Raw genomic sequence first — 26,650 nt, 5'->3', positions numbered from 1 at the left:
CTCTACAACTACCTGAAAGGAGGTAGTAGCAAGGTGTTTGTCAGTCTCTTTTCTCAAGTAATAAGTGATAAGATGAGAGGAAATGTCCTCAAGTTGTGCCAGGGGAGGTTTAGATTGGATATTAGGAAAAATTTCTTCACTGAAACTGTTGTCAAGCATTGCCAACAGGCTGCCCAGGGAAGTGGTGGAGTCACCATTTAAAATTTTTAAGTTAAATTAAAACTTAGAAAAAATAAAATTTAAAATTAAATTAAAATATTTAAAAGGTGTAGATGTGGTGCTTAGGGACATGGTTTAGTGGTGGACTTGGCAGTGTTAGTCTAATGGTTGGACTCGATGATCTTAAAGGTCTTTTCAAACCTAAACGATTCTGTGATTCTAGATAAACCCAAATGCAATATTCACATCCTACAAATAAATAAATAAATATTACCAGTAAAGAATTAATAATCAAATCAGAAACAATGAAAAAATAACCAAGGAAAACAGAAATAATCAGTTCATATTTCAAAGTCTTCTGAAACAAATTGCAGAGGTCTCAATTGTGCAAAATATATGAACAGATACTCAATTCTATCCCTGTTCAGGAAATCTTATTAAGTAGATATTTTTATGTCACTGATTCCAATGGAATTTACACTTTATGGATTTGAAAGAAAAGAAAGCAAATACAAGAAGAGAGTTTAAAGCAGGTGGACAAGTAGAAAAGTATGAAAAAAAGAACACAAAAAATATGCACAAAAAATTGGTAAATTCAAAAATAGAACAAAAGCCACTTGAGCCACTGGACAATTGTTGTCCAGTATACCTAAGAAAATTACACGAGCAACATACACTGATAATACCAAAAAGCATCAAAGCATTCAATTTGTAACCTTGCTAGTTAGTGGTATTACAAGATGAGATTCAAGCCTACAACTCTTTTGCTCTGACAATGTAATCTATTCGATGGAGCACTGAGCTGTAAAACGAGATCATGATAAGTTTTAAAAACGATTTTTGGAGATCTGATGTTGAAAAAGAAAGAGATTGTCAGAGAGCTCTTTCATAACAGCTTCCTATTTTTTTTACTAGCTCTTTTTTAAAAAAAAAGATTTCGATATTGCCCTTGGCAAAGAAACGGTAGAAGATTCCAGCTTCTAGGCATTCATTGCAACATAACAGAAGATGAAGTAGAGGAACAAGTTCATCCTAAAGTAAATTCAGGAGTGCATATACAAACCAAGGATATTAAGAATGACCCTGTAGTCCAGGACTGAAACAGATCCCAAGAGATGATGTAATTAATCCTTTCACCCAAGACAGGCTTTAATGAAAGCCTAGAAGGGAATGAGAGGAACTGAATTACCATCCCAGATCTTTGGTCCAGTGCAAAAATGAAGAGTCTAATATGGGAAAAGTACTTCCACAGATCCCTTAGGGAAATACCCACTGATCATCCCAGGCTGCCACTAGATCACATAGTTTTGACTAATAAGATCAGATTCAAAAATTTAGCACTTCTAGATTAATCACAACACTTGTGACATGGCTTTTTACATGTTGTGAAGGCTCCCACAGCTATTCCATGTCTGAACCACAGAGAAAAACTGGATAAAAAATGACTCAGACTCCTAAGTCTTCACTTGCATCTCAGCTGAACTTTTAAGAATTATGGTCATCATTTTGCGCTAATTATTATTATTTAAAACCAAATTTCAGCAAAGCACCAGTTCAGTAGCTTAAAGCTCAGAGTTTGGAAAAAAAAAAGGCACAGGCTAGGGCTCAGGGTACATGAAGTTTCATTCTTAACTGTGCTACAGATTCCCAGTAGGAATTGGAAAACCACTTAATCACACTGCACCTGGATTCCCACCTGTAGAACTCCCAAACTGCATGGTAAGGACTTCAAGGTATTATCCAGAGTGCTGGATATATGCACAGTAGCTTTTCACAACACTGATCTTATGCTATGGGCTTTTAGGCTCAACTGCAGCAGAAGTCATAACTTACATCTTTTTTTCTAATTCCTTAAGAAAAAAGAAGAAAAACAGAAGACGGTTTCCTGTTCTGCCAAAAAGGAAGAGAGGGTGGGCGCAAGGGTAACATACAAAACATGCCCAGGTTCACCACTCTTCCTGTTTGTCTCTGCAAAATTACATGACAGATGACTCTTAGCTAGTTTCAGCTATGCTAATAATTTGAATGGCAACCACTTTCTTGCATGGTCTGAGGAAGAATTGTGTCTCACTCCGGAGTAATACCTGAGTGCTGCTGCTGTTGCCCAACTGCTAGAGGCAGGAAGTGCAACTGCTAGTCCATGAAAGAGTGAAAGTGACAATCTACAAAGGGATTTTTGACATTTTACAGACTTACAAAGCATACTTAGGTTTCTAAATCCAAAGCATATATCTAACTTCTCAAGGATTGTGGTGAGAGTCTAGCAGCCTTAATACCTTTACGTATCTTTCCAGAACTACTAGCCAACACAAAAAGTGAAAAAAAAAAAAGAAAAGAGATCACTTTAATGTCTTCTTTCTGATTTTCTTCTGCTTAAAATCATAGCAATATCGATATCGGACAATGATATACAGAGAATAAATATGAAAATCTTAATAAATTTTTTTTGTGTGGAACTGAGTTTTTCACGGCTTTCAGATGTCAGAATCTTTTAGGTCTCAGAGATCTTAGTCTCCTGGTTGCCAAAAATCAGTGAAATCCATAGCCTCACTCACTAAAAACCAGGAAAATTACACGAAGAATACCAGAGAAGGTAATACAGACCTTGTTGCTCAAACTTATAAATCCACCATGATACCATATGCTGTAAACAGCTCCAGACAAGAAGTCTGTTTGCAGCACGGTGTACAAGTCAGCCTCAATTCTTCAAAGCTTTACAGCAATAGCAGTATGACATGGCAGAACTAAGGGTTAAGGCTCTGCTGACTTCCCTACAAACTCAGAAATCTCTGTTCAGCACTATATTGTATGCTATGTGTGCTGTACTTTTGAAGCAGATTTCTCAATAATAATTTTGTACTATTTTATGTTCTAATTCAAGCAGAAGTTAAAAGTTAGATGAAGGTTATAAGAAATCAGACGAATTGTGCAAGATGTGAGATAAAATAATCAGAATGATGCATTATAAACATAAAAGCTTGGTATTAATAGGTTTTGTCGCAGTAATGTCAGTCAAATTTGACCATCTTACAGTGCTTAGCAGCCTCCTTTGCCTATGAACCTACTGCTATAACGAGTAATGCTGTATGGAGAATGATGTGCTGCTCCCCACACGTGCATGTGACAGCATGTGATTCATTGCAAAAAGATATGCATTCTCCCTGGAACTGATGTAAGAAACAGAAATGAACAGGCCTAAGGTGGAGCTCAGAAATTCTAGCTACAGCCAAGGCAGCTCCTAGCAACTAGGAATGTTCAGCACATACTCTGCCATATGCGAGTAAGGCCCAGCATTGTGTCTTTTCTTCAGAACAGAGAGGGCAATATTTTTACAGCTTCTCTCCCTCTGCTTCCCTCAGTGAAGTACCCCTTCTGCAGTTTCCACACAAATGTGGACTGTGCAAGATCATTGAAAGGACAGAAAGGAAAGGCCTATGAAAAGTGAAAATCTGATTAAGTAAACAGAACGGTCTCCTTCCTCTTTTGTTTTATCATTTTTAGTTCTTACAATTAAGTTGTCACTTTTATCATTTTACTTTCTCAAAGGTTCGCAAATAAACGCTAAATACCAGCTCAAGCTACTAAAGACAACTAGGAAAGTCTAAAAGTGGAAACTTCTGAATTTCAAAGTTTGTGACCTAGCTAAAAGTAAGGTTCCTAATGGCATTCAGGGAGTTTTTGCAAACTCAAAGGCCATCTAGTGACTAAAGTTAAAAATCACACGTTTTTAACATGGTGATATTTGAGTCATACTACCGATCAAACAATGGCACATGCACTTCTACTCAACAGACCTGTTCATTAATACTAAAGAACAGGAAGCGTTTGAAGTATGAAAGTACGGCACAGTTTGAAAAGAAACAGGTTTTTTGCAAGTAAGGACTCTATTCAGAATGGCATCAGCAGAAATTCCTGGTGCTTGTTAAGCTCAGAACCTTCTCTTCCATGTCCACTCTGCTTGAGCTTTTCCTGCTGCTGAGCATTTACAGGAATGCCTGTGTTAGGTAGTCTCAGCATCATTAGGAACCATGAGTCAGGTGTTTCAGGGTGTACTCAGACTAGCTTCACATGCAACCTTTCTCAATAGAGAAAAACGGAAAGGTGTCTGCGCCGAGTTCTTAAAACTTGGTTGTGCAATTAGTCTAGCAAGGTTAACAGCAGGAGGGAGAGCATATTCTCGTTTCCATCCTAGCCTAGGTCAGAGCCTGCTGATCACGAAGAGTTCCTTATACCAAGACAGTATATTGCACTGGCATTACCACAGGCAGCTTTTGCATCCCAGGATGGGCACGCTAAGAGTAGCTTTTGGTCCGACAGCCAATTACTGTCAGTCCATTATGACCATTCTGTATTAGATGGATGTCAGGGAAACTTGGGCAACAGAGCAATTCTGGGATGGAAAAAAGTCCTAATCAACATTTCTGGTTGAAAAGAGTGATGCATGGTATTAGGAGCATAATTTGTCTGAAGCTATAACACTAATGTGATACAGTAAAGAATCAGGCCTTAATGTTCTATGACAAATTCACGTGTAGTCAAAATAGGTTGCATTTAAGCTTATTGTAACAGAGTAGAAGGATAAAATCTGTTATACCATCATCTCAGTAGACATCTCTGCTCATTTTGTATCCATTTCCTTGGCTAATTTTGTATATCTAGACTGAATGGTCCCTGGTGGACAGCAGGATGACCATGAACCAGCAATGTGCCTTTGTGGCCAAGAAGGCCAACGGCATCTTGGGGTGTATTAGAAGGGGTATGGTTAGTAGGTCAAGAGAGGTTCTCCTCCCCCTCTACTCTGCCCTGGTGAGGCCGCATTTGGAATATTGTGTCCAGTTCTGGGCCCCTCAGTTCAAGAAGGACAAGAAACTGCTTGAGAGAGTTCAGCGCAGGGCCACAAAGATGATTAAGGAAGTGGAGCATCTCCCTTATGAGGAAAGGCTGAGGGAGCTGGTTCTCTTTAGCTTGGAGAAGAGGAGACTGAGAGGTGACCTCATTAATGTTTATAAATATGTAAAGGGTGACTGTCATGAGGATGGAGCCAGGCTCTTCTCAGTGGCATCCAATGATAGGACAAGGGGAAATGGATATAAGCTGGAACATAGGAGGTTCCGCTTAAACATGAGGAAGAACTTCTTCCCAGTAAGGGTAACAGAACACTGGAACAGGCTGCCCAGAGAGGTTGTGGAGTCTTCTTCTCTGGAGATGTTCAAAACCCGTCTGGACGCATTCTTGTGTGATCTGATCTAGGTGGTCCTGCTCCGGCAGGGGGATTGGACTAGATGATCCTTTGAGCTCCCTTGCAATCCCTAACATCCTGTGATTCTGTGATTCTGTGATTCAATTTATACAGACCTACACTGATCACTGTAGGCAGTTACCACTGCAGGCCATTTACTACTGACTCAGTTATTAAAAAGGACTCTTCAAGTTCAACCTTGAATCTGAAAGCCCACTGTGCTTCCTCTGTTGACAAACCTCATTCAAGTTATTAAAAAGAATAAGGAGCACCCTCCCCAATTTCTTCCATTCTTTTGAGCCTGAGATCAGATCTTTAACTGTTTTTTCCTCATTGCCAAGTAACCAGAACTCAAGAGGCAGCATCAAAATCATACTAATAAGAGAAACATACTGCACAGGGCTTTTGTAGTGAGGCTTTGAAGTTTGCACATGGTTAAACGGGATTAAGTCTACATCAGCATTGTCAATGTCTTCAAAATTTACTGTGTCAACGTAGCCACTGTTTGGATAGAAAGGAAGTCAAAGATGTGCATTATTCATAAGACAGCTGGTGGAGGCAGCTGAACCATATACTACATGCTCCAAAATTCTAGTTATTTATTAAAATGGTCCACAAGAAAAAACATGGAGATGAACTGCCCTGTGTGCTTGGCATGTCCCAGGATGAAAACAATCATCTGCTGAACTTGCAGCACGTAACAAATGACAGCTCTAGTACATATGCGCAGAGAGGAGGCTTAGGAAGAACAGAAATAAGATAGAAATGTGTCATCTCTCGTTCTGTTGGCTATGCCCATGATCAGACTGGGATATTCTTCCAAAGAGTACAGAATGGATTCTGATTTCTAGTTTACAGGTAAAATGCTGGAGCGACCCGCAAGCAGAGGAGACTCAGCATGCGCTCTCCCTTGGCACCAGAGAACACCTTAAGACTAGATTACATAGTCCATTTACAACTCTTGCTTCAGAAAATGAGAGATGGATTGCTTGGGCTTAATCAAAAAAGTAGAAAGTAGAAACAACTCAGGGACATTGAACTTATGTATATAAAGGGATATGACAGGTTTGAGAGCTTCAGCTTACACTGTTAAAGACAAGATAGATCAATCACCTTTTTTTTTTTCACCAGACAGAATATTCTCATATAATATTTATGAGGTCCCAAAAGAGAGGTGGTGACAAGTCAAAGTTTTGCTCTTGGAATGATGCAATGCTCATTTGAATTTGGTGAAAGACTGTGGTAAATGATTAGGTTGGCATATATGCTAAATGACCCAGTTCAGCAGGCAGAATCTTGTCTTTTAATCTTCATCCTCAGATACTGGGACTTCAGTCAATTTCCTAGGATAGTATAAGCCAGTTTTCTTTAAAAATGAACTGCTTCTCTACTTGTAACACTTCTGAGAACACGAAAAAATTTAACACCAGGTCTGAATTTCTCTCTTGGTCTGTCCCTGCAAACTGCTCTCACTGTCCAGGTCTATATTCCTTTGAAAGAGCAACATTCAAGAAACCATAAAGATAGCATTTTCTATCTCTCTTCCACCCTGCAGAGGTACCTGTCTCTCTCATTGTATTCCTGACTGTACCCAGTAGCACACCTGTCTATTGAGTTTGCCCGAGCAAACCTGTTGGCTCATGGCATGGAAAGGAGGTGAGTTCTAGTTTTCCTGTCTTGCTTTGACCGATCTTTCCTTCCTCATCTCTGTTTGTCTGTTATCTGAGCTCTTCTGAAATGCCTGTCACCCTTTACTGGGCTTATCTAAAATGTTCCATTCAGAGAGAAAAGAATAGGTGAAATACAGAGTGAAGAAAAGACACTGATTCATAGATGATTGTTTTGGATTCTACAAACAGCAGATAAAACATTGAGTTTGTACATGTGTATGATTACCATAGTGTTTTCATAAATATCATGTCTTCATGAAAACATCGGATGTATGAAGTCATGACAATCATTCCCTTTACAGATTTCTTCTGTTCTGCTTTTTATATTTAACTCTCTCACAGGAGAAACATGTCAGAGTATACTTTTCATATAATTATTGACTGGGTATCTTAACTTCTCTAGTTATAGAATGCTGGTGAATTTAGTCTTCTGAAATAATTATCTGTATGCAGAATTCATAAAGGAAGTGTTCAGAGGACCCCAATACTCACACACACACAAAAAAAAACCACAACAAAAAATCTTACAAATCAACATGTCCCTGTGGAGAGGTAAAAGATCTTGTCTGAAATCTGTCCCAGAATCCTCCAACAACCTAAAATCATAACTAGATGCTTCTTGTGAGCCAACATTACCTAACTAATTTGGTTTAATAGATTTTCATGCAGCAATCACAACCAATTGAAGGACTGAATTTTAGTTTAGTAAAAATAACAATTATTACAGTTAATAATCACAAGTAAACTAACTTAATGTGAGATTTGTTATGGTACAGCATTGTTCCTATCAATCAAATTTTCATCAATATCCCTGTCCTTTCCTTTGGTACTGTGCATGCACATCTTCTATATCAATTTATGGGGGAGGGAAGGGAAAAAATATGAAATCATTTGAGGCAATTACTGGAGTGTGCTGATGACCTTAAAAGCTCACTTGGGACTGCTTTTATTTGAAAGCATTGCTGCGGTTTTATGTGTATGACCTACACAAAATTTAGGGTGTATTTCATTAGCAAAACCTAAAACCAGTTGGCAAAAAATTGTTCATCGACTTGGCTTATTTCAGGTTCAGGATTGTAACTCCTTTTCGTGAAACACTGGGAAACAGGATCAGTCAACACTTGCACTGTTGATTCTGGAGGCTGGATTTTGGAAGGTAACATGTTATCCCAAGGAACTTCTTCATAAGCTATAGATCAACAATAAAAAAGAAGAGAAAAAAGTCCCTGTATAATCATTAGTGAATGACATCGGCAGCTAGATAATAAGGAATTATGTAACAAAGAAGGATGCAGAAAATAACAAAGCTGCATACTTCTAGTTTAAAGGGAAATTAAAAGCCTAGAATTAAATGTTACTTGTTGTGGAACAACTAGTTATGGCACAGTTTCACAGGCTTATCTTCTTTAAAACTGTCTCACTCACTACTTGAAAGAGGTAGTTTACCTTTCAACAGGCTTACAGTGATGATGGGATTTATTTTATCTAAATTTGAATAATCAGTTAAGTGAGACGAGACATAAATAGAGATTAGACACCAGTCACATGCCTGTGACAGGTGTTGAAGAGAGATGTACATAACGCCCCTTTGGAAACTCCAGTTTCTCTTCACTGTCTGTAGAGGAAGTAGAGATGAAAGGCACAGACTGGATGCAAGCTTTTAGATAACTAAAGTTCATGAGATGAATCCTATGCTAAACGCCGCTAAAGCACCAGAAGTTCTGGCTGATAGAAAAATTGTTTGTAGTCTTGTACATCCTGATACCTAAAGGAGCATAGTAGCAAAAAGAAGATGAAAAAATGAAGCAAAGCACAAGCTAAAACCAGTTGTAAAAGAAATGGCATCTCACTTTTAGTATTTGACTTGTAGAAATGGTTCCTTGCTTTTTCTTCTCTTCATCTTGCAGAAGGATCACTTGATTCCTAAGAGAAATCAAACACATAGCAGAAAGCAATACTATCAACATATAGGATATTATGATCGCTTGTTTAAAGAGTGAACTGTATGTATCTGCGTTTTCCTAGTTTGCTATCTTCTTTTGCATCAGAATGTGAAACCTGCAATTTCACATACATCACTAGCTAGCAGCAGAGATCAAGAATGAATCTATTTCTGAGGAGTTTTTACTCGGGAAGGAAAATGTAATATAGTGAATACAAGTTTAAAAACTGATAGAATGTCCTTGCCTCTCTACTCTTCAAGAATGTACCTTTCAGTTTATTATACTATTTATAAAATGGCATAGCAAACGCACTTTGCAGGCCCTCACATATGCCTGATGTATTTGTATGATGTTCATTGCTACAAAAGGGGCCAACTTAAAGAGCTATTTAAGCACATGCAACACTTTAAGGACTATGAACAGCCTCCTAAGTGTAGAAGGATGAAGGATGTCATGGCATTTTCAGTATGTGAAAGACTTAATTAGACTTGTGCTATGGAATCATTGATGGGTTTTTATTTACTTACTTGCTTGTGACTTGCACCAAATAAGGCAGTGCCTAAGTATTTAATATATGAGTATTTATAGTAAGTATGAGGTTTTGGCATCTTTTGTACATTCTAGTATTTTTGCTCTAACTCTGTCTCCAGTTACACATAACTGGCATTGGTAGTATCAGTCTCACATTACAGTCTAAATGCCTTAATCAGAGTAACAGTATAAAAAATAAAATTTATTGGAGAAATATCCACCATCAAAATCTAGTCATGCTAACATACAGCTACCTGAAATACAGAGCTTGTTTCAATATAATCAGATGAAATGAAAAAGTCACTACACTACTTAATTACTGCCAACGTGTGTTGAGTGGAAAGCAGACTAGAAACAAAATGATTTAAATCTATTTTCTGTCTTTACAAGAAGAGCACGAGACACTTGCCTTCAGATCAGAATCCATACAAAATGCAAAAATATAATTTTGGTCAAGTAGAGCAGGAGCAACTTTCACAGAAGTTCTCCAACCTGAAAGAAAGGGCTTCCTGTTGTGTTAATCAATTTGCAGCAATCCTTATTGTTTTAAACTGGATGAAAACAATTCACAGCTTCCCATAAAAACTGATGCACCAATGTTCAGTTACCTGTTACCACTCTGAATTACAAACTGCCAGAAAAATATATTGCATTGCATGGAAGATGAATAGTATCACAACATACATTGCTATGGTTTGGCCTACTTCACATATTGTCATGTATAGTACTAACTGTATAAAGGGAAGTATCCAAATTATCAAACATGACAACAAAAGCTTGCTAATGTAACCCGAACTAGTAATTACATATTGCATTTCTACAGTTACATAATTTTTGCCAACCCTGAAATCAACAAACAATCTATTACATGAGCAGTAGCAGACTGATTTCCTAACAATATTTCTCTCTCTTTCATCCTCCAAACTTCATATTCCAATAATTTGAGCTCTCCCTGACCAGTTCCTGTAAATCAGCCTTACCCACCGACAGGTCATGTCCTGCAGTAAGTGTAGAGTCACATCTGTGCTGACTGGCGAGCCAGTACACGCATGCTAATAACCAAGTGAGCTGCTGCCAAATAGAAAGATGTTGTTAAAATGCCTGAGTTTCAGCTCTCTCAAAAGGAACACTAATTTATGTCTTTCCCCAGACTTTGATCTTCAAAAATCTTGCAGGGATGCAATTATCTTTGAGATGTTTATATCTCTGTCAAATTTGGCAGAGATATAAATATGAGGTTAAAGTTATTAGGGGAGAATCAATATATAAATAAACAAGATGAATGGAAATAATTTGTCTCCTTAGGAAATCAGGATAAAATCCACAAAATAATCCCATAAGTAAGGAAAGGGATATGTATGAGAGTATCATCCAAACTGCTGTGCCATTAACTAGCATAATGCTTTTGGTGATTTGGAAAAGGTGTATTTCTAAATATACTTTGTTATGCTATAGTAAAAGGGGTAGGCAGCCATACAGCCATCGCACCACTCTCTCTATAAGCACTGGGAACTGTTACTTAGTACCAAGAATGTACTAATTAAGTAGTTTTCAACCTGCTTTTTGCTTCCAGACTTCTAAAAATCTCCAACATGTATGAAGACCTTTATTTAGCAAATTTAAGCTAATTCCTAAGGGAGTTACTTCTCCTAGTCATTTGTAGAAATTTTAGGTATACTTTGGAGAAAATAATTCAAAGACTAAAAGTTGAAAACCACTGTGCAGAATGCAAAATTAGTTCTTACAGAATCATAGAATCATAGAATCATAGAATTGTTAGGGCTGGAAGGGACCTTCAAAGGCCATCTAGTCCAACCCCCCTGCAAGGAACAGGGATATCTCCAACTAGATCAGGTTGCTCAGGGCCTCATCCAACCGGGCCTTGAACGTCTCCAGGGATGGAGCATCCACCACCTCTCTGGGCAACCTGTTCCAGTGTTCTACAACTCTCATGGTAAAAAATTTTTTCCTAATATCCAACCTGAATCTACCTCCCTCTATTTTAAAACCATTACCCCTTGTCCTATCACAACTGGTCCTCCTGAACAGCCTCTCCCCATCTTTCTTGTAGGCCCCCTTGAGGTACTGGAAGACCGCTATAAGGTCACCCCGGAGCCTCCTCTTCTCCAGGCTGAACAGCCCCAACTCTTTCAGCCTGTCCTCATAGGAAAGGTGCTCCAGCCCTCTTATCATCTTCGTGGCCCTCCTCTGGACCCTCTCCAACTGGTCCATGTCCTTCTTATGTTGGGGACTCCAGAACTGGACGCAGTACTCCAGGTGAGGTCTCACGAGGGCAGAGTAGAGGGGGAGAATCACCTCCCTCGACCTGCTGGCCACACTCCTCTTGATGCAGCCCAGGACACGGTTGGCCTTCTGGGCCGCAAGAGCACATTGCCGGCTCATATTGAGCTTCTCGTCCACCAGTACTCCCAAGTCCTTCTCCTCAGGGCTGCTCTCAATCCATTCTCCACCCAGTCTGTATTTGTGCCTGGGATTGCCACGACCCAGATGTAGGACCTTGCATTTGGCCTGGTTAAACTTCATGAGGTTGGTACGGGCCCACCTCTCCAGCCTGTCGAGGTCCCTCTGGATGGCATCCCTCCCTTCCAGCGTGTCGACGGCACCACACAGCTTGGTGTCATCGGCGAACTTGCTGAGGGTGCACTCCATGCCACTGTCCACGTCACCGACAAAGATGTTGAAGAGGGCCGGGCCCAACACGGACCCCTGAGGGACGCCACTCGTGACCGGTCTCCACTTGGACATCGAGCCGTTGACCACTACTCTCTGAGTGCGGCCATTGAGCCAATTCCTTATCCACCGAGTGGTCCATCCATCAAACCCATGCCTCTCTAGTTTAGAGAGAAGAATGTCGTGTGGGACAGTGTCAAAAGCTTTGCACAAGTCCAGGTAGATGACATCCGTTGGTCGACCCTTGTCCACCGATGCTGTCACCCCATCGTAAAAGGCCACCAAGTTGGTCAGGCACGATCTGCCTTTGGTGAAGCCATGTTGGCTGTCACCCACCACCTCCTTGCTCCCCATGTGCCTTAGCATGGTTCCCAGGAGAATCTGCTCCATGACCTTGCCAGGCACAGAGGTGAGGCTGACCGGCCTGTAGTTGCCCGGGTCCTCCTTGTTCCCCTTTTTAAAAATGGGGGTTATGTTCCCTCTCTTCCAGTCATCGGGGACCTCGCCAGACCTCCACGACTTCTCAAATACAATGGCCAGTGGCTTGGCAACTTCATCCGCCAGTTCCTTCAGGACCCGCGGATGGATCTCATCAGGTCCCATGGACTTGTGCACCTTCAAGTTCCTCAGATGTTCCCGAACCTGCTCTTCAAGTACAGTGGGCGGTGGTTCATCCTCACAGACCCTGCTAGTTCTTTCCACAGCTTGGGTGGTAAGACAAGAGGTTTTATCAGTGAAGACTGAGGCAAAAAATTCATTGAGTACCTCAGCCTTCTCTATGTCCCGGGTAGCCAGAGCACCAGTATCCTTCCGGAGGGGGCCTACATTCTCCTTGGACTTCCTTTTGTCCCCTACATACCTATAGAAGCATTTCTTATTGCTTTTTATATCCCTTGCCAAATTCAATTCCTTCAGGGCCTTAGCATTCCTCACTTGATCCCTGGTCACTCGTACAGTTACTCTGTATTCCTCCCAGGCTATCTGTCTCCGCTTCCACCTTCTATAGGCTAACCTCTTAATTTTCAGTTGGTCCAGGAGCTCCTTGCTCATCCACGCAGGCCTCCTGGCCTTTTTGCCCGACTTGTTCTTCGTCGGGATGCACCTCTGCTGAGCTTGGAGGAGGTGCTCCTTGAATGTGGACCAACTTTCCTGGGCCCCTCGTCCCTCCAGGGCCGCCTCCCATGGCACTTTGCCCATCAGGTCCTTGAAGAGGCCGAAGTCCGCCTTCTTAAAGTCTAGGGTACAGAGCTTGCTGAGTGGTTTCCTTGCTGCCCCATGGATCTTGAACTCCACCGTGTCGTGGTCACTGCAGCCAAGGCTGTCCTTAAGTTTCACATCGCCCACCAGTCCCTCCCTGTTGGTGAGCACAAGGTCGAGCATGGCACCCCTCCTTGTCGGCTCCTCTATCACCTGCAGGAGGAAGTTGTCGTCCACGCATTCCAGGAACCTCCTGGACTGCCTGTGCCCTGCCGTATTGTCTCTCCAACAGATGTCAGGGTGGTTGAAGACCCCCATGAGGACCAGGGCTTGTGACCACGAGGCTGCTCCTATCTGGCTATAAAGCGCCTCATCTGCTCTGTCCTCCTGGCCAGGTGGCCTGTAACAGACCCCTACCGTAACATCCTCTATCCGTCCCCGTCCTCTAATCTTGACCCATAAGCTCTCTGTCAGCTCCTCCTCCGACCCCAGGCGAAGCTCCACGCACTCCAGCCGGTTGCTGACATAGAGAGCGACACCCCCTCCTCGTCTCCCCTTCCTGTCCTTTCTAAAAAGCTTATACCCCTCCATGTTGACACTCCAGTCATAGGAGTCGTCCCACCACGTCTCCGTGATGCCAATAAGGTCGTAGCCCTGATCTTGTGCACGCATCTCCAGCTCATCCTGTTTATTTCCCATGCTGCGTGCGTTGGTGTACATACACTTTAGCTGGGCTCCCTTTAGTTCTGGCTTTGTCAGAACTAATGGTTCTGACAAAGTTGAAAAGAAAATCATGGCTTTCAGTAAAAGAGACTTAAGCTTAGTATCCTAATGCTAGATGTAGACACTGAAATAACATTACGTGGTTTTTAAAAGAGCTTTTTGCACAGTGTTCTATAACTTCAAGTTGCTGCTTGTGAAAAGCTTGACAGAATTTGTGGAGCTTTGCACCGTGAAGAGCTTTCAAATGGAGACACTCTCCAATTAAAAATTATTTTGGATAGTGTCTCTTAAAGAGGTAACGTGCTTGCAGTAAAGATGGTGGCTGCATCTTCATAGCCTCTGCTTTGTGTAAACTTTAAATGCTACCTGCAAATATACGACTTGTACTCATATGGCAATGTTTCCATAAAGTTTATGTCTGAAATGTTGTAATTACTTTATAAGTATGCATGTACTAGTGCTCTCTACAGTAAAGAGGTAGATGGCTCAAATATATCCACCCATATGCCCTAGTAGTTCCATAAAAGTAGTTCCATAGTCTTCCTCTGATTCGTTGATTAAAGAGCTAAAAGTTGCAACTATTCTTCCTTGTGTTATATGTGTAAAACACAGGTGTCAGCTACAATGTCCTTAGGAGAACATGTATATCATTTTACACTTGCTTTGATAATTACACATATGAATTTCTAGAGACCTCTGCTCTTGCACTATATATTGTAATTTGCCACCTTGACACTACTGTCCTACTGCTGGGATGATTAATCCTCTCACATTTATTTCTCCTTTTTTCTTTCAGTGGAAAGATCTAGCATTAAAACCACAATAATTTTTTTCTTTAAGTCAGCTTTCTGGAGATTTCAATGCCACTAATGATTTGCACAGTCCATAGGACTGAAAATGGTATGATCTGCTCGTGTCGAAGCTGTGCAGAACTCAGTGTCCTGGCTCGGTCACTTTTAACTAAAGACAAGCTTAATGATACTGTCAGCTTCAGTTTATTACTTAAACTAGTCTCCTAATCTAACAAAGCAATATTCAATGAATTTAGAGAACTTCTGGCTTGGATTCTTAGTCAGAAACTGAAGATGTTCTCATTCATATTTCTAAGCTCTTTGCCAGAAACCATGAAAGCCAGAACATCTTCTTGTTTTGTTTTTAAAGGAAAAAGCGAAATTCTTATGTCACCACATAAAGAAACATGCAGAGAGGTTTCACAAAACCAGCAGTCTCACAAGCTTCAGTGCATCTCACTATCATTTGAAGACTGTACTATTTTTGACCTCTTATATTTTAACGTTAGGAGGCGTACTGACTTCAGTGGGCCTAGCAAGAGATAATGCCAAATGAAAGTTTTACAGATAACTCTTGAAGATTCTTTTGCTTAGTTCTTTGATTAATTATTCTACTTCTCTTTATATATGGAAAATAAATATAACCTGTTAACATTACTACTTTTCTCTCTCTTTTACACCTTTGAAAGAAAAGGCTACAAATGAAGTTCAACAAGGCCAAGTGCAAGGTCCTGCACGTGGGTCGAGGCAATCCCAAGCATAAGTACAGGCTGGGTGGAGAATGGATTGAGAGCAGCACAGAGGAGAAGGACTTGGGAGTGCTGGTGGATGAGAAGCTCAACACGAGCCGGCAATGTGCACTGGCAGCCCAGAAAGCCAACCATATCCTGGGCTGCATCCAAAGAAGTGTGGCCAGCAGGTTGAAGGAGGTGATTCTGTCCCTCTACTCTGCTCTCGTGAGACCCCACCTGGAATACTGCATTCAGCTCTGGAGTCCCCAACACAAGAAGGACATGGAGCTGCTGGAGAAAGTCCAGAGGAGGGCCACAAAGATGATCCGAGGGCTGGAGCACCTCTGCTATGAAGACAGGCTGAGAGAGTTGGGGCTGTTCAGCCTGGAGAAGAGAAGGCTCCAGGGTGATCTTATCGCAGCCTTCCAGTACTTAAAGGGGACCTACAGGAAAGCTAGAGAGGGACTTTTTACAAGGGAATATAGTGATAGGACAAGGGGCACTGGCTTTAAACTGAAAGAGGGGAGATTTAGATTAGATATAAGGAAAAAATTCTTCCCTCTGAGGGTGGTGAGGCACTGGAACAGGTTGCCCAGAGAAGCTGTGGATGCCCCATCCCTGGAAGTATTCAAGGCCAGGTTGGATGAGGCTTTGAGCAACCTGGTGTAGTGGAGGGTGTCCCTGCCCATGGCAGGGGGGTTGGAACTAGATGATCTTTAAGGTCCTTTCCAACCCAAACCATTCTATGATTCTTTGAAATCACACCCCGAAAACTAATTATAAATAAGCATAAAAACTATCAGTTTATACTGGAAAGGCATGCACTACAAAAGAAGCAACAGAGATAGAACAAAGTTGTTGAATAAACAAAGCATCACTCTGCTATTGGGCAAGTGAAAAACAAACAGTGAAATACATAACTGCAGCGATGATAAATAATCAAATCCTTAGTGCAACCACAGTTATTTTATTCAATGGCACTCAGCACTCAAGAGATAGTATCCTGAGTTTTTATGCATTATTTCCAAATGACCTACTAGTTTATTAGGCAGTATGCTATTACACAATTCATTGTGTTACAGGTAATTATTTAATAGCCTATATATTCTTGAGCCCATTGTAGGCCATCTTTCGTTCTTAGTTGACTTTGTTTATATGCTACAATAGTTATGAGCTGCGCATGTTATTTATGAGTGTCCTTGAATTTTTAATTTGATGTTTTTCAAGTTGCACAGTTTTTTTCTCTTTGCTTTACATGTTATTGCCTCTGACTATCCTTTCATCTTTCTCTTTCTGCAGGCAGGTAAAAGGTTTTATCTCACTAAGTACCTGTATCACAAACTGTAGCCTACAGTCCTTTTCTATCATTATTTGAAAGGTAGAAGAGGCTGGAATCCTACCTTGATATGCCTCACACTCAATGTGCTGCTTTATCCCAGATTACTCCTGGATGATTACTCCTGTAATGATTACTCTGGAGAAAATACTTCTTGCTTCAGGAGAGGAAACACTAGGAAGGGAACTCTCCCTATACAAAAGCCATTGGGAAATTAGTATAATGCAACCACAATTATTTCAACAAGTTCTGCATACAATTCTTTAACAGAATTTCTTAAAGCAACAATGGAATAAAGATAAGATCTTCACGCAGATAAATAATTGATTAGAAGATCGGAGAAGGAAGGAAGGGTGAATGGAGGTCACTGGTAGGGAGATCTGAAGGTAACCCATCTAAGCTTAGATTTTTATTGCTTAACATATTCACAAATTACTTGGAAATAGATCGTTGTAAATTAAGTGATGGGTTCAAAAAGCAAATGGATGTATTCATGAAGGCAAATCTATGAATCCATGACTACTAACTACAAACACACCACCTCCTGGTCACAAATCTCTGGTCAACAAATCATCACATGATAGGAAAATACGTGGATGAAATATGATGACATTCTTTGTTAAATATTCACAGTCTGGGATGGAATACTGCATTAGTCAGGATTTTGGACAAATCCAAATATGGCCACTCTAATAGCAGCATGAGTTAACTGCTTATTTTTTACAGAAAAGCGTTACTATCAAGTCTGTAGGTAAACTATACAGTGCTTCCCATTTCCCAGTTTTTGAAGAAAACTGTGTCTACAGATGTGTCAGCTTCCAGTAGGGGCAAGAATTCATCTCTGCTCTGTATCAGATTTATCAAATACCCTGGTTCCTTCTGCAATCCCCATGCTCATCTCTGTGTTAAGCTGTACAAAATAGAATAATAATTACGAACTGGATATGAGGGCTTTGTCACCAGGTTTCCAGGTACAAATATATCTGAATGGTCAAATTCTGAGGTCCTCCTAAACTCTGCAAAGAAGCTTGAGACCGCAGAGAAAAGGTTTCAAAATTCTGTTGTCATGTGAGTGGGAGAGGAGGACTCTACAGGCAAATACTGTCAACTTCCTAAAGACCTTGTCTTCTAGCACTGAGCACCTTCTCTATACCAAGCAAGAATACGTGAAGAATAGATCCTCAGCTGTCTCACTTCTCTGGCAGGCTCTGATTCTCCAGTCTTAGAAAAACCTTCTTTGTCAGCTTCTCACCTTTGTTTTGCTATCACAGAGCCTCACTGTTCAATAAACTTGCTTTGCTCAGTAGATGGAAAAGACTGCTAGGGAAGTCCAAAGTAGTACTGTCAACTACATCTTCTCACAACAGAGAACCTCCTGTCTACTGCAGATGTTTTATATACCTCAGCTCATCCATCTCACAGGCTGCTTCTGTCTCTGTTTTTTTTTTTCCATTCATCCCCAACACAGTGGAGAAAGTGACTGTAGAATTCGCTTGCAAAATGCCTGACTGATCTCTCTTTCAGCACAACTTCCCCAAACAACTTCGCTGTGGAATGTCTTGGGACTGATATCTAGAAATACTAGCAACTTTCATCACATCACGTGCCTGGGAGTTGGTAGTTGGGCGCTGAATCATATAGCTGAAATCTCTAATTTGTTCATGCAGTCTCATTAAAAACAGTACCTTAAAACTCAACTACTTTTTATATCTATATTTACACATCTATAGTTCATACCTCAGCATCACAGGAAAGCTTGCAAATGAATGCTAGGTTTAGAAGAACATGTGCACAGCTCTCCTTAACAAATTTACACTGGACTATATCTGTTTCAAGGTTTGTCAATGAGTTAAGTTTGACTTTTTCTGACAACTTCATTGGAGTCAGTATTTCACTCTAATAGTGAACTTTTCCCAATGAAAATTCACCAGAAAGCCACCAGACAGTCTCTGTCTGCTTTCTGGAACTACTCTCCATTTCAGACCACCTTTTTCACTGTAACCCAGGTTACTGACCTGATGACATTCAGTTTCAGATTTTGTCTCTGATCATTTCAGGAATGTCTCTGTATGCCAGAGTATCTCTATCTCTATCTCTGCTTTTCTCTGCATTGGAAAAATTAATGGTCAGATTAATTTCTTTCCCCATCACTTTTCCAGAGGCTTGCAGAAAAAAAAAAAAAGCTGATCAGTTCTGATTGATGTCTGAGGTCTAATTTCATATGTAAATGGAGAACACAGTAATTGAGAAATAAAAGTGAAAATTATATGGGATGAGTAAGAAAAAAAAGGAAAATTATGGAGTCTATTTTTTTATCCCTTGTGGTTTCTTGGATTCTTTTTGATTCTGTTGTATGACTGTGGTAAGCTTAAAATGATTTAAAATGCAAAGCTCAAAGACAGAAATAAGGAACCAAAAACAGTGCCTGAATTTATAGCACATAGAGACTTTACGGTGACAATAACACGGATAAAGTATAACTAACCATGAAATGAGAATGTTATCTCTGTATAATAAAATGGAACAAGAAACTTATTTACATTTCTTTACCATGTTCTAAGAAACGCCTCTCCTCATCTATGAACATGTTGCCTGAGTTCTCATAAAATTTTGTTCTAGCTGAAATGAGCATTTCTCTATGAAAATCATTGGAATTGGCTTAATCTTCATAAAAAATCAACCATATTGCTTACTGCTAATTATGTCTGCCTTTAGAAGCCCTGGGAAGACACTTCTGCTTCCCAGAATTTTCTGATGAAAATTCTGAGTAGTAACCACCAACCCAATTTCGCTTCATGTTAAAGAGTGAATTTCCGTTTTGATGCTGTAATCAATACAAAATGATCATACTCAACTTTTGCGTAACACTGATGTAAAATAAGAGGGTAATATGTATTTTGACCAACATGTGGTGGCAGTCCTAGAGAACTTCTGTTTTCTGATGAGCTAGACACTGGAATAGGACTTTAAATGTGCTGCACTGCAACTGCGCAATGTCAGGAAATTTCCTGTGCCAGGAAATACTAAAAGACACAGAAATATCCAGGGGATTTCCTGACTCTGGAGTGGTTTATTATTTTGGTTTACATTAAAACAGGTTCTCATTAGTACTATTGTATATAACTTCATAATTTACATAAATAGATTTTTTTAAAACATTATTTACCTTCAAAGATTTTTTCTTTTTTTTTAATATCATTAGAATGCTCATTAGAATTTGCTGACTGGTACCTCTTTGCTACAGCAGGGACAATGAATCGTACAAACATTACTTCAGTTGTCCTGTTCAGTTCAAATATCCAGGGCAAATATATTTTATAAGGTTGTTCTTTCAGGACCTTGGGGGATGGAGTTCAGAAACTAATTTTATTTATTTGTTAACCATTTCCAATTTTTTTTGTGATTAAGAAATAAAAATTGTAGTTTGCTTTACCTCTGAGTCGTGCCCCAACAGAAGCAGCTGACACAGCCCTGGAATTCTACCTTCTGTCCTATCTGGTTTCCTCCAGGAGGACCATTTGCCTCCTGTAGACAGGCTGCCCTCTCTGTCCTGTGATGGGCACTCGCTGGTGAAGTTTCACATCACTGTAGTCTACCAGGGATTCAAAAGCACTTCCAACATAGGGTTGCAGGTCAACATCTGCTTCTGGACTCAAAACCCGAGCAGGGATCTACTAAAGGCACATCATCCCAGTATGGAGATACAGAGTAATTCAGTGCTACTGGAAGGATGAATAGATTTAATTTAAGGACAGAATTACTCTTTTAGTCATCAAAGCTGGAAAAGCCATGTCTGTTCTCAGGACCTCTCACAACACACCCACATCTTTAATAGACTTCGTTACTGTAGACGATCCATCTTGTGAATTTGTTCAACTGACCAGGCGGACTTTTTAAAGGCACTTGCCTGCCTTTCAGGTCCATGGGAAACCATGGTCATCAACTTCTATCATTGTTATGTGGCAGTAAACTTAAAACACTCCACTTGCTCCTGTTTCTCCAAGTTTCTGAAGTCCTAGCCAACAAACCTCAGTAAAACTAGAGTCATCCTGCAGAAGATCAGTGCATAGAAACGATGAAGAGCAAGGCAGTGGTTTAAGTAGTGAATTCATTCCTGAAAAGAGATTTGTCAAGTGTGGTACAAAAGGAACAGAGCCATTGAATGAGCAGAGAAGTTTTTTTGTCATTTAGTTAACGATGGAAACCACTTCACAATTAAAATGCATTCTGGTGTAAAACATGGTTCATGCATACCACAGTAATCTAGTCCTTCAAGGGGACACATATAGCATCTTGAAAGGCTCTACAAATTACTGAGTCATCTAGCAGAAACCAAATGAAGAAATTTTCAATCTTACTAAGAATTATATGGTGTTTGCATTGAAGTATTTTAAAATAAGCTATTCTATTGGTATCTAATTACAAATATGAATTAAATTGAAATAGATTTAACGCAAACAAAATTTATCAAACACAACCACAGATAAATGCAAATTCAGAAAACTTACAATTATTACTTGGAATAAGTAAATCACATTGACATCAGAGTTTTCCACGCAGCTTAATTACCTCCAGAGTTTTGCCATTTGTTCTATCATGTTGGCAAATCCATTAATGTCTCAGCTCACAATGTGCAGCACTTATTTCCTAATCTGAAGATCGACAGTATTCATTTAGCAATCTAAACAAAAGCAGTTTGATTTATAGTGGTCCTCTCTGCATGAATTCAGTGCCATCTGCAAAGGTCTGGCACTTCAGAAAAATCAAACTATGTTTACTTGGACAGCTCAATTCACACTATGGGAGCTGTTATTTTGTGGCCTTGTCAGGAAAAATTAGGGCACAGAGTCTGATCATTCTCTCATTTACGTTAGTCTCACAAAGATGTAACTTTCCTGAATTCCTAACTTGCTCTTGATAAACACGAAATCAGAAATGGGCCTAACGTTTATTACAGTACAGGTTTATGGTAATAAAAAGTTGTGTTCCATAATGCAGAATCACGATGGGGTTTTTTTTGAGTAGTGTGCTGATGGAGCAGAAAAAAAATAAACAAATAAAGCTTCCTTCTTTATTAAGACAGCTTTCATATATAGGTCACAAGAACTAAAATGGGTAAAAAGTGACAGCTGAGAACATTGTGTATGTAGTACCAGCATTGGTAGGCTAAGTCAACACTATGAAAACATGGAACTCTTTGTCTGACACATCTTATGTCCACTTTCTATCACGCTTGCACATTCAAGATAGTGAAAAGATACTTCCAAAATTTGACTTCTGCCAGTAACAAGCCCTTAAAATGCCATACTGGTGTCTGTATTTACTGACACTCAGTAATCTCCATACCAAGTACAATCAGTTTTACACTAGAAATAACATCCAGTGTTGCAGACAGACCTTTTTCCCCACTGCTTGTCTTTCCTTGGAAAGCTTTAGAAAGAGATGGCAGGAGAGGCAAAGACATGGGACTCAGGTAAGGCACAGGATGGAAGACATTGCAAGGATGACTCACATTTTGTTGCATTCATTTTGCAGAGTGAAATGCAATTAAAGCTTTATTTTGGATTTTGTTGACAGGGATTCTGTCCAGATTATCTTGGGAAGTAAATTTGCCAAGTAAGGCTGAATTATTTCTACTGCAAATTTTCAGAAGTGATCGTGCTTTGAAAAGCACATGGATGAGCTGGTCATATGTCTAAGCTAGTCCTCTTTACTAGATGTCTGCCTTTTACTTTGCTTCAGGATTCCTGTGGAGCAGTCTTTTGGGTTCTTTGATGTAAACGGCTATTTTTCTTCTTTGGCACAGTAACAACGTACCAAATCTTCCAATACAGTCAAATTTTCCTGCCAGGCTTCACTTCCCAGATAGCCCCTTCCCCGCTCCCACCTCCATTCTTTCAAAAAATCCTTTCTCTACCTTAGAACAAACTAATTACCCTCATGCCACAGGAACATGCAAACGTCCTGGGATTCCAGACACCTTCTTAATCGCCTTTTTGTCACAGTGCAGTAAAGACTGAGTTGCACAGCCGTGAACGCTCATGGCAGCGACTAGATCAGCACAGTTCTTTGGTTTTGCAATGCAAACTTCCTTGCTCTTTTTTTTTTTTTCTTTAGGAACCACCGCGCGGAGCGTGAAGCCAGTTCACTCTGCCTTTGGTCACCCCGAGGGGCAGTCTGCACCCCCGCAGGCCCGGCTCTTTCAAAGGAGCTGCCCCTGGAGCGGCGGTGCAGGCGTGCTGGTGCGTTAATGGATTGGGATTAATTAGGTATAACCCGGCAGCTGGACGATTTAGGATGGCGCTGCCGCGGCGGCAGATGTTTCCCCGGGGTTTGAGGATGTGAAAGCCTTCCCCACGCCCCTCCACCCCCCCGCCACACCCCGCCACTCTTTCGCCGGAGACGCGAGCGCAGCGCTTGGCGCCGCGGCTGGGAAAGCCCCGCCGCTGGCTTCCCGGCGGCAGGGAGGGCCGGAGCGGGCGGAGCCGCCTGCACCCTGCGCTCGCCGTCGGGGCTCGGGCAGGAGCCGAGGCGGTGCGGTCTGGCCCGGGCTGCCCTTTCCCGCGGGGTTTGGGCGCGCAGCGCGGGGAAGGCGGTGGTGGCAGCTCCCAGACCTCAGTGTCTCCCGTCGCTGTCCTTGCCTGGAGCATCGGGTGCGAGTTTTACAGGTTTTCCTGAGGTCACTCCCCGCCTCTGCCTTTCTCCTTGCCCTCATGCATTTATTTACACCGTGCTGCAAAAGCGGGGGGGGGGGGGTGTCACTGCGTATGTGACCCTGTTTTGCAGCCTGGTAGGTTTAAGTTGGCGTTGTTGTCAGGGGCGAGCTGTTCCATGATACAGGAGCTGTGTCCTTTAGCATCCAGCTTTCCCCTGTGGGTGTTGTTTTACACCTCCCAGTGTTTTACCCATCTACACCCACCATATCCACCAGTGGGATTAAACTTCCTTTCCACAGGTGGAGGTGGAGTTGGATGCAGAAAGGCCAAGGGATTATCTAAGCAATTTTTTTTTTTTTTTCTCAAAAATGAACAGTGGGTGCTGAGGAGAGGGGTGTTTCTCCTTCCTATGGACCAAAGAAGCTACATGCTCGAGGGGGTGTAACACCACAGGTGAGTGGCATGGGCTGTGAGTAGCTGGTAACGTTGGTACTCAGCTAAAAGAGCTGCATCGCTTTGTTGAATGCTCTGAGGTACAGAAATAGTTATGTAGTAGGACACTAAGACTCTGTACATTAGTGAGCATACGTGTCAGATCTTATTCCATGATCTGATTATGATGGAGTTTCAACAATTCTTTTAGAAAGACAAAGTCTTTTTCAGGAGCAAGACCAGAGGTGAAGTCAAAGTTCTTCTTCTACTCTCTGCCAAAAAAGGGAAAACCATGTGCAGTATTTCAGTGTATATTCACTGACACGTCACAGTTATTTCTTGTCTCTTTGGCTTTAGTAGGCACGATAGACATCATCAACTACGAGAAAGACACCTGTTTAAATATTATTGCATTGAGGTGTTATTAAAATAGTCTGAGCTCAGACTGATGGAAAGAACATGAACCTTTTTCTTTAAGGTTTTTTCTTTCTGTTTTTTTGTTTGCTAATGCTGACAGTTTTGACTTATGGGTTTTTCTTTAAGAACTTTTTGGTGATGATGTGGACCATGTTTCTTGAAATGTCTTAATTACATTTGACTTTTCTGAGCCATCTGAACTGAAAACGTGCAACTTTTTTAACTTTAGCTTGCTATATGATAAGGAAAAAAGATCTCTTAAACTTATGAAATGTGTTAGTTGTGTAATTGTCAGAAAGGAGATATGAGGGCCTAGTTGAAAAACAATATAGTTCATATCTTGCAGGCTTTTTGTTAAAAGGGTTAAACTTAACTGAGACAGATTAAAAACTGAAGTTCTGTTTCTCCCATATGACTTTCATATTACTAGTAATAGAAATGGTAATATTTCTTCACAGCACTTACCATCAATAGGCAGCTTAGAAATGCCAGCTGTAATTAAAATACTTGGATATAGAAAACACTTGACTATTAGCATGATTGAGCAAAAATAAGTAAGTAACGTTGCTATTTATATACTCTTTCAGTGCAGAAATCTCTTCACAAAAATTATCTCAAAACATAAGTACTTTGAAAAAACTTTTAGCAATTACTATGACTTAAATATATCTATTGCTATTGCTTCATATAATTTTCATTTCTAAACAAATGAATTGAAACTATGCCAATTGAACATTCTAGTAATACAGTATTTTATTAATAAATTGATTGTTTAAAAGGCTCATTTTAAACTCTGCTTCCTGCCACTGCAATTTTCAGACCAAATTTAATTTTCTGATGAGTTATTGTGAAGATGATTAATTTTGCAACTGTAATGGTCATTCTAAGATTAAAAGATTCAGAATAAAATATTTTATGAAATCGTAGAATATATTGATGTGAAACTTCAGTGAACGAATGGCATTCCTGTTCAGAGGGAACTCAATGGGCACAGGAACAAATGCTCATTTGGTCAGCACCAGCCTACCCAGATTCCTCCTTTGGGCAGGCAGTGGGAAGGGATTCCTCTTTACCTGACACTGTTGTAACTCCCTTCCACCAGGAAGGAGCAGGAGGGTTTGTTTGTCTGTGCAGGTACAATCCCCCTGCTACTTCTGATCTTGAATTGAGACTCCTCCCTCTATAGGCAGAATCCCTTAGAAATACATGAGCTCAATTCCTCTCTGTTTGAGTAGAATTTACACATCTGCCAAGTAGATTTTAAATGCACCAAACAAGGTGTTGGCATTTTATACTTAAATTTAACTCACTGCAGGATCTTTGGCCTGTTTTGGTGGCCAAGATTAGTAGTAAAACTGTTGAATTTAACTCCCATCAGATTTTAGAGTCGCCTGATGAATCCTCAATTAACGTAGATACTTTATATGGCAAAGGTATCCTTGAATTCCAGTCTTCGGGAATGGCTTTTCAGGCAGCTGAGAAGTTTGGATCACCCTGAACTTGGGGGTGAATTACCCCAAACTTCCATGTGTCTGATAGTGATGTAAAACTGTTTTTCTTCATCTGTGTTCTGCAAAAGGACCTGTTGCTGACACCTTGTATTATGCCTGTAGGAATTACAAGACAATGAGGAGTCGGACCCTATATATTTCTAGTGCATCGGGCTGCTTAAAAAAATTTAATTTGGGGAATTAATTCAGAAATCTCACTTATTTTTCTTAAAAGCAGGTGAAACAGTTTTTCCCACTGCTTGTTAAATGCAGGTTCGGATTGGATGGAATAATATATTTAATGACTTTAAAATGCAGTCTAAACATTTCCTTTGTCCTTTGTTGTTTTTCGTTACTCTTTCTGTGGGAATTGATGACCTGTCATATCTGACCTGATCACATGCACTCTTAAAATAGAGAATGAGAATGTGAAGATCATTTGTGCTAGAGACTGGTGCAGGAAGTGCCCTTTAAATTCGAAGTGATTAGGATGAGAGCAAAGGAATTCAAGAAGGAAATCTGAAAAAAAGCCTTGAAAAAAATTTGAAAGATAGTGTAGAAAGTGAGAGGAAGTGTATGAAAGTTGGGATTCCTATGTGGACAGAAATATTTACTGACTGGAATGGCTGCTATGCAAGTGAAAC

General features: G+C 40.5%; 1 protein-coding gene across 1 annotated transcript in view; it reads right to left on the bottom strand.

The window, feature by feature from the left end:
* SPMIP7 (sperm microtubule inner protein 7) overlaps nucleotides 1-26,650 on the bottom strand; it is a 35,437-nt gene that overhangs the window by 7,652 nt on the left and 1,135 nt on the right. The window contains 5 exon segments of the mRNA XM_086608938.1: nucleotides 5,792-5,899; nucleotides 6,449-6,484; nucleotides 7,597-7,664; nucleotides 8,121-8,257; nucleotides 8,919-8,962. Coding sequence (XP_086465064.1) covers nucleotides 5,792-5,899; nucleotides 6,449-6,484; nucleotides 7,597-7,664; nucleotides 8,121-8,257; nucleotides 8,919-8,962 — 393 coding nt within the window.

The sequence above is a fragment of the Tauraco erythrolophus genome, chromosome 3 (assembly GCF_009769465.1).
Source record: "Tauraco erythrolophus isolate bTauEry1 chromosome 3, bTauEry1.pri, whole genome shotgun sequence".
Lineage (NCBI taxonomy): Eukaryota > Metazoa > Chordata > Aves > Musophagiformes > Musophagidae > Tauraco > Tauraco erythrolophus.
Note: the sequence above shows the minus strand (reverse complement) of the source record. Positions and strands in the feature narration are given on the sequence as shown.